General features: G+C 38.0%; 1 protein-coding gene across 1 annotated transcript; it reads left to right on the forward strand.

Moving 5' to 3' along the window:
- Positions 1 to 805: 805 nt before the first annotated feature.
- BTG4 (BTG anti-proliferation factor 4) lies at positions 806 to 7579 on the forward strand. Its single transcript, XM_056107548.1, has 5 exons — positions 806 to 978; positions 1441 to 1578; positions 1894 to 2092; positions 2505 to 2688; positions 7536 to 7579. Exons 1-5 carry the CDS (start codon positions 806 to 808, stop codon positions 7577 to 7579), a joined length of 738 nt encoding a protein of 245 aa, XP_055963523.1.
- The last annotated feature ends 1799 nt before the right edge of the window (positions 7580 to 9378 follow it).

Genomic DNA, 9378 nt, shown 5'->3' on the forward strand with positions numbered 1-9378 from the left:
CACTCCCCATATACCAATGGGCAATCTGATGAATGATGTGGAAAAAGCTGTCTGATTATCCTAAATAACAGCATCTGTGTAAAGTTAAACATCCATCAGGCTTTGGGACCTGGCCTAATATAAATTTAGCCTCACAGCCTCAGAGAAGGCGTGGGTGAAAGTGTCTCCTAACTCAGGTCTGCATTTTGTTGGTGTGAAAGAGCTGGCAAGTATAATATATGTTTGATTACTCTTAATCTCTGCTTAAAGTGTGCAAGCGGAGAGCCAAATTTTTAGAATTACTGTATCCTAAAACTGTTCTTGCTCTCTGTAAATGTGTTTATAAAGAGTGATTCTTGGTGTAATTTACTGTCCCTTCTTAGGAATTTTTTGGTTTGATTTTTAAGTTTTTAAGTAGTTAAAAACCAACTATTTTGAAGACTTGGTATTTTGGCTCTTTTTTTCTTTTCTTTTTTTTCTTCTTCTTTTTATTTTTGGTCACACCAGTGATGCACAGGGCTTACTCCTGGATCTGAGCTCAGGAATTGCTCCTGGCCGTGCTCAGGGGCCCATATGGGATACTGGGAATCAAACCCGGTTCGGCTGCGTGCAAGGCAGACATGCAAGGGAAACGCCCTACCCGCTGTGCTATCACTCCAGCCCATTCTTGGCTCTTTTGTTGATCTCCTGATATACTTATCAGATCCTTAAAGATTAATAAATGACTTTAAAAAATTTTGATACACAAAATATAAATGGCAGTTTGATAAATTTAGCTGATTTTTAAAAAAAAATTAATTTCTTTTTGTTTCCTTGTAGTTGAATCATGAGAGATGAAATTGCAACAACAGTTTTCTTTTTCACAAGACTGGCAAAAAAACACGATAAACTGAGTAAACAGCAAATTGAAGATTTTGCAGAAAAGCTAACGACAATTTTGTTTGAAACATATAAAAGTCACTGGCACTCTGATTGCCCTTCTAAAGGTCAAGCCTTCAGGTGAGAACTAGTCTGCAATGTGGTAAAAGGAAGCACCAAACAAGCAAAGATCACTTGCATTGATTTTGTTGGCAATGTGGAAGAAGCCAACATTTTTTGGAAGGTCTCTTTTCCTTAATAGAGCGCTTGAGATAAAGGGATGTGGTAGGTGAGAGCATAGTTGAATGCCACAGAAACCCCCTCTTATGTGATGTACATGAAACAGTTTCCAATTTGTGTTTACTGTGCAATATATACAGTGAACATCAGGTGGACTATTTATATGACTTAGTAATGCATCATGTTCTGAGTCACTGTGTAAGAAGTCCATAGTTTAGTCTTGTGAAACTGTGGCGGGGAGGGAATGGTGAGATTGATGTGGGAACTGTGTAAACTAGAGCAGTATGCCCACAGCACGAGTATCTAGCTACAGGTCCTGCCCTCATGTCTTTGTTGCCCTTTCCTTGTTATTTTTTTTTAAAGGTGTATCAGGATAAACAATAACCAGAATAAAGATCCCATTCTAGAAAAGGCTTGTGCTGAAAGTAATGTGGATTTTTCTCACCTGGGACTTCCAAAGGAGATGACCATATGGGTAGATCCCTTTGAAGTGTGCTGTAGGTGAGTCATCTCATTACAGCTAGAGTGTGCCCTGTGACCCCTAGAAATTGAAGGTGATTTGTCAACAATTTATTGTGAACCTCTTTGTGAAAGAAGGTGCTCTAAACCCTTGGGTTAGCAGAGGTTAAGATTTCGGGTGCACGTTTTATAAGACAATACTCACTTCCATTAGTGGACGAAATGCTCTTTCAAATTGTTCTTTCAACTACCTTTTTGTAAGTCAGCGAGTTGAATTTAGAAAAGAGTTGATTTTAGAGATAAAATGTGGAGAAGTTGAATTTCTAATGAATACCTTTATTTTCCTTTTCTCTCTAGATATGGTGAGAGAAACCATCCGTTTACAATTGCTTCCTTTAAAGGCAGATGGGAGGAATGGAAACTATCCCAACAAATCAGTCATGCTGTGAGTAGAGCTGCCTTAGACTACTCCTCAGGCACTTCCTCTGATGAAGAAAGTTGTAACAACGAACCACAGCTAATTCCTAAAGTCAGAAATCCAAAGAGTGTTTATCAGGTAAAGTGATCTTGTTCTTCATACTTACTTCTTCTTCAGATCCTAATTCTAAAAATTTGCATAATTGTTCTGTCATCTGGGATGTTTAAAATGGATCTTTCTCAACCAGCCTTAGATAATGATAATTCTGGTTGGTAATGGGATTTAATCTTTAAGAAATAGAATGAATGTGCTCTTAAAATATTTTAGTTGAATTAAAGAATTTATTTTTAAATGTAGTAACTTTATAATGCTAACCAAAGTGCTAATTTTAAAATTATGATTATTTATTTTGATTTCTGTCCATTTATACTTCTCAGCTTCTGTAGTATAGGCTTTACTTTTAAACTTTGGGTTTGTATTGGTCCTCAGCGTTAGTGTTTTCATGAAGAAATTTACATACTATTCCCTTTTCCCTTTTTTTCTTCCCCAGGTTGAAAATTTGAAACAGCCCTTTCAGCCTTGGTTCCAAATCCCCTGCAAAATGAATGGTCATGTGGGCCTCTTAGAAAGTAATTACTATAGGTTGCATAGGAACCCTAAATGTTATAGACCTGTTGCACTACACAGGGTGGACAGATACCACTGGGTCAACCAAAATCGAAAAAGAAGTGACTGTATGTTTAGTAGAAAGAGCTCAGAGGAGACTATATATTTCTAAAACAAAAATCAATCCAAGATTGAGAAGTCTTGAAAGAAAAAATATCCATCTCCTTAGGGATGAGGGTTTGAGACAGTAAATGATGATGCTTTTAGCTGTATTTCTAATTATTTTAAAATATTGTATGATTTTTATTAAATACTAATGAATGTACTTGATAAACTAATAGAATGAAGATAATGACCTATGATAAGATTTAATGAAGTATGAAAAGTTTAAATAAATATACTGTTTTTAAATACATTTCTAGTTAAATTTGCTGTAAGTTTTAAAAGTTCATGTTTCTTCATTATCTATTGAACAGTAGATAAACATTAAGGGTTAAACTGATGCTTATTATATTCTGCTTTCTTCTTGTACTTAAAGACAAAAGCTAATTTAAAAATTACTCTTTCAACAAAATTTCTTTGTATGTCTTTTGATAAATTTTGTTTTTTAGCTGAACCTTTTATAGAATTGCTAATTATGTCCTTCTGGGGGAGATGGATCACGCTGTAATGTGCAGAGTTTACTTATAGCTCTGCACTCAGAGATCACTCCTGGCGGTGCTAGAGGGACCATAGGGGTGCAGGGGATCAAACTTAGATTGGCTGTATGCAAGGCATGTGTCCTACTTGTTGTACTCGCCAGCCCAGGGTTCTCTTTATTATTTTTAAGTATTATTTTGGTTTTGGTGATCGATGATCAACGGGAGGGCCTTTACCTTTTTATTTTGGTTTTGGGGCCATACCTGGTGATGCCCAGGGCTCTGTACTTGGGGATCACTCCTGGTAGGGCTGGGGAAACCATATGAGGTTTATAAGTAAAAAGTGCTCATTATAAACAATTCAAATTAAGCAGAAAAAGATACCATGATGAAAAATCCCAACATCTAATTAAAGGTAAAGGTAAAGGCCCTCCCGTTGTTCGTCGATTTGCTTGGGCGGGCCCAGTAATGTCTCCATTGGAGAGTTTGTTGTTACTGTGTCTGGCATATCGAATACGTCACGGGGAGCTTGCCAGGCTCTGCCCTGCGGGCGAGATACTCTCGGGAGCTTGCCGGGCTCTCCGAGAGGGGCAGAGGAATCGAACTCGGGTCGGCCATGTTGGCTGCGTGCAAGGCAAACGCCCTACCGCTGTGCTATCGCTTATTGTTAACACAAACCTTTCCAGTTATCCTAAATGCATATACATATGTAAGAACTTCTATGCAGTCTAACAAAGGCATACTACATAAACTATTTATTAAATGTTTGTTTTTAATTGATACTGACCATTATGTTTTTTACATTTAATTAGGTGAAATATATTTAAATTTTTCTACCACAACATATTTTATGTACTGAAAGATTTCCCTAGGGTAAAATGAGGCTGGAACTATTCTTAATGCCCCCCCACCCCAATTCTGAAAAATATTGATTATTGCCCATACAGACTTTAGAACTTTATCTTAATATTTTCCTTCTATTTCCTATGCTATTACTATTGTCATGATATATCATTTATAATCTGTCCTGAGTCAATTGTTCCTGTAGTACTTTTGTCTTAGTTTTATATTTGAATTGAATGCTCATCAATTACTTTGTGTAAATGTAAAAATCTATTTGCTACATGTTTGATTAGTTGACTATTTTTAAAGCCACTTCTTCCCAAATGGCTCATAGGGGTTATATTCTGAGTTTGTGCATAAGCATCTCTCTTTGTATACTTGAAAGAAAGCTTGGCTTAATGCTAACAGTTTAGGTTAATCTCTTATACTTTATAGATCTCACACTAATCTAATGTCTGGCATTATACATTACTATGGAGAAATCTGAGACTAGATTGATTTCCCTAAGTCCCTGCCACTTGCATAGATGTGTGGACTTACTTTTATAGGTAGCTTCTTTGTCAGTATGAAAAATGTGAGGTATATGTCTTAGTCAATTATTCTGATTAATTTTTTTCCTAAAAATCAACAATTTTAGAAATACCAATGCTCTTTATCTTGTATAAATGTAAAAATCATCTTATTTCTGATAATTGCTACTAATCTGATTGCTTTAATATAAAAAAATGCCATGATTGACTTAAGACTTCTGTTAGTTTAACTCTCAGCCCTGTCAGGTCTTTGTTTCTACAATATTTATTAATTTCACAGTGAAGTTATTTTGAATTTCAGTTAGTGAATTTTTCTGTAGGTGTTATTCCTCTGTAATAGTTGTTGGACTGGAAAATGGATAAAGAATATTGGTCTATAGTTTTTTTTTTTGGTTTTGATATCAAGGTAATAAAAGAAAGACTATAAATATGCTTAACACACATATACATACACACACTATTAGCAGTTTGTAAAATTTGATCCATTCTTTTTTATGGAGAACAGTATAATGGAAGAATTGATCTAATTATATTTTTAAATGTTTGGTAGCATTATGTGTTGAAGACATCTGGGTCTGGAGATTTCATTGGAAAATTTGAAATTATGAATCCACTCTTATTAATAGAGAACTATCCAAATTATTTTATGTTGCTTGAGTTGTGTGAGCTGGAAGTTTGTGTAGCACTGTTGTCCCATTCATCAATTTGCTTGAGCGGGTACCAGTAACGTCTCCATTGTGAGACTTGTTACTGTTTTTGGCATATTGAATAGCCACGGTAGCTTGCCAGGCTCTTCTGTGCGGGTGGGATACTCTCAGTAGCTTGCCAGGCTCTCTGAGAGGGATGGAGGGATCGAACTCGGGTTGGCCGTGTGCAAGGCAAACGCCCTACCCGCTGTACTATCACTCCACAGCATTTTGAGGAATTTGTTTATTTTTAAAATATGTAAAATTTATATGAAATTATTTGTATTGTTTCCTTATTCTCCGTTTGGTATATGCCAGTTTGTAGTAACTCCTATGTTTATTTCTGATAATGATGCTTTGTCTTTTAACTGTCAATCTTACTACAAGGCTGTCAGTTTTTGTCAACATTTGTAGTGCTCATTCCAAAGATTGCAGCAATTTTATTCTGTTTTTCATTTTAAATGTTATTGAAATTTCTTTATTTTTCCTTTTGCATGCTTTGGATTTATTTTGTAAAGTTATTGAAGTCAGTGCTTATTTTATTGATTTGGGACTGTTCTTTCCAATTTATGTATTTAATGCTATACATTTTCCTCTCAGCTCTATTTTTACTGTGTTTCTCAAACTTTGGTCTGTTAACTTTTTCTTGTCATTAGTTAGATGTATTTAATTGTTTCCCTTGATTTTTTTTTTTCTGATCCTTAAGATTATTAAGAAATATTAGCTTTCTTCGCCCTTGGAGAAGCCTGTGTTCTTTTTTGAGCGCATTTCCCTCTCTCTCTCTCTCTCTCTCTCTCTCTCTCTCTCTCTCTCTCTCTCTCCCCCTCCACACCTTCAAAAACTCTCCAAATGAAATCTGTTTTACTTCAAAGGAAAAAAAAGAATTATTAAGAAAAGAATTATTAAGAAGAGTGCCATTCAGTTTCTAAGTGCTCAGATTTATTTGTTATCTTTCAGTTACTGATTACTAATTTAATTTTACCCTGATTGGAGAATTCTGTGTTTTTTGTATTTTCAATGAAATATTTTTCTTATTCCCTAATACACACACACACACATCTTGATATATGTTCAATGGGCACTTAAAAAATAATGTGTATTCTACTGTTTGTGGGAAGTGTTCCTTAAATATCAGTTATTTGAGAGCATTGAGTTGTCTTACATTCTCCCTCCACCTCCCTCCTTTTCCCTCCCTCCCCTCCTGCTCATTCCTCCCTCCTTTCTTCTCCTTCCTCCCTTTTTGCTTCCCCTTCCTTCTTCCCTCCTTCCTTCTTCCTCCTCCCTCCTTATTCCTCCCTCCCATCTTTAGTTCCTTCTCCCCCCCCCCCTTACTTTTCTCCTCTTTTTCCTTCATCTTTCCCTGCTTAATAGTTCCTGGGTGAGATTTACTTTTTAATTTTTTTTCAAATATGTTCATGAATTTGTGCTGACGTATTTTTTTGTGATGGCTCCTTTAAATATTTGTCATATTATTCTAAAATCTTTGTGATATTGGGATGGTCTCTGTTGTCTATTTTTGACTCAGTCTAATTTTTCCTTTTCTTTAAAAATTTTCCACTCACTTAAAAAATTTTTAAATTTTATTTTCATAAAGTCGTTCACAGTAAGTGTTTACATTCAACATTTCAACACCAATGCCACCACCATTACACCATCCTACCACCATTATTTTGAATTTTCTCATCACCACGCAAGCCTGCCCCATAGGCAGATGCTAAATAATTTATTTTGTATTGCTTGTTATGAATAGTCTGAGATGTCGTGTGGCTGTGTGCTCCTAGAATTCTAAAACTTTTAAAAATATTTGGGGTCCGGAGGCATCTCTGCAGCGTGCTGCTTTCTTCCAAGATTCATTTGTGAGTCTCTGAATCATGGCTGTTAATGTGCTTAAATGGCACCCAGAGGCAGTTCTTGGGCATGACTGCCAGGGAACTTGAAGGACAGAGAGAAGTGGGGAGGTCGCCCATCCCCAACTCTGTGAAGCTTGGAGTTTTCAGTCACTAATCCTGCATACTTGGGTTTATCAGCGAACTCTCTCATGCATGGAGGGCTCAGATGAGACTGTGAAGGTAGGCTGTGAGCATGGTGGTGGTTGGGTTCTGGAGGTTTGTGGCTGCCAGGGTTCATTTGGGCAGGCAGAGGTGCCCGAGTGAAATCAGCCTGGCACAGGGTGGGGAGACATCTTTGTGGCATGCTCCGCTCTTCCGAGATTCATTTGTGAGTCTCTGAATCATGGCCATTAATACCCTTAAATGGCCTGATTTTGATCTCTTTCAAGATTTATGGATCTCTGCAGGAAAGCCAACAAATGAGATTGTATAGCTGAGCCAGAGGTGGTTTGTGGACGTGACTCTCACATATCTAACTTTTGACTGTTTAATTTCTTGGGAAACTTGGTCCCAAGTTGTTGGGGTCCAGCCAGAGGCAGAGCAGCAATTTTGGGGTATCAGAAAGTCTGAAGGCACTATCAGGCTGCTGATGCATGCACCCCGCAGGTACAGGTTGACCTGCTAGGCAGCACCTTATCCTCTCCCCTCAGTTTTTAGCCTAAACTAAAACATATGATCTTGACTGAAATGTTGTCTTTCCCTGCCCAAACTCTTGAGTTGATGGCTGACTTTGAATAGATTGCAGTGAGGGAACTGTACTGCTGTATACAAACCCCTGACCCAGAAGCAAGTCCTCTATGAATGGTTTAGCACCTGGTTCCCCATGAGTGTGTGTGTGTGTGTGTGTGTGTGTGTGTGTGTGTGTGTGTGTGTGAAGGATGAGGGGGATGCCACCTTTCTGGTTGCATGACTGAAAAGTTTGACTCGGACACATACATTTTTTATATTATAAGACATGGAGCTTTATTTAAACTTTTAGCTGATTCCTGTTGATAGCATTATAGTACGATGGGAGGAGGTGACTACCATGTTATCCTATCAGAGATAAAACATTCTAAACTGCCATCTGGTCTTAATGATACCTGAGAAAGGGGTTTCTTGGGCCTGCTCAATTGATCTGAGAATTTAAGTCCTGAGTGGTTTCCAGGAACACATTAGGGAGAGTGACTGTTGGGGAACAGTTATCCCCAACATGCCCAGACACATTGCATAGCGGGTCAGGGCAGGAGCCTGGCTGTGGGATGAAGGAGGACAAGTGCCTGAAGAAACCCCTCTAGGAGCAGTTGATCACAGCTCACTTAGTTGCCAAATACGCACATTTTTATAGAGTTTTTGCTTACAGAAGGTCCAATCTCATAAAGTTTAACACTATGGGCCTATCACCTTTTCCTCTCTGCTTTGCCCCCAGTCTAGTCCCTTTCAAGGCTATATATTGTGGTTAGGATGACTTTCTTAAGGTGTATGTCATGGTTTCTGCATTTTTAGGTGTATGTAACTAGGGGGTCGAGTGAGGCTCAAGGCCGAACACATGATGCAGGTGCCCTGTTTTGCTAACTTTGCCCAGTTATTCCCTCTTGCGAGGTTTCACTCCAGGGCTATTTTGCAAGGTCGGGATTTTTAGGTGACTAATTACTAATAGACAACAGTGAGAGTCCTCCCTATCCCTTTCTCTTCTGATCTACCACTCCAGCATGGAGGCTGTTGTCAGAGGACTCATTAATTGTCACATGCTGGTAGCTGTCCAGATTTCTCCTGTATTTCTCTCTGCCATTATGAGATAGAGGGGGTTGTAATGATTCCATGAAAATTCCTAGCTCTGTTTGGTCATCTCTTACTGCCCAGAAGGAGGATGGGATGATACGCTATAGTCTGTATTGAGTATATGTCTAGACATGCTACTAAACTTTTGCTGGTTGTGGGGCCGGTATTTGGGATGTTTGGCTAAGCTAACTGTTTTCCTGTTTTTGTATATACGGTCTGGGGAGTTTTAGTTACACTTGGTGGGAAGAATAGGGAAAAGTAAGGATACTCCATTTTCTGTAGTAAGCAAAAGTCTACATACCATTTTTTAAATAAAAATAATTCTTTTTTCTTTTTTGCAGGAGAGGGGCACACACAGCTGTATTCAGAGCTTACTCCTGGCTCTGTGCTCAGTAATCACTCTTGGTAGTGATCCAGGGAACAAACCTTGTTCCAGGGACCAAACCTAGGTAGTTGCATTCAGGGCAAGTG

The sequence above is a fragment of the Sorex fumeus genome, unplaced genomic scaffold (assembly GCF_029834395.1).
Source record: "Sorex fumeus unplaced genomic scaffold, SorFum_2.1 ptg000169l, whole genome shotgun sequence".
Taxonomy (NCBI): domain Eukaryota; kingdom Metazoa; phylum Chordata; class Mammalia; order Eulipotyphla; family Soricidae; genus Sorex; species Sorex fumeus.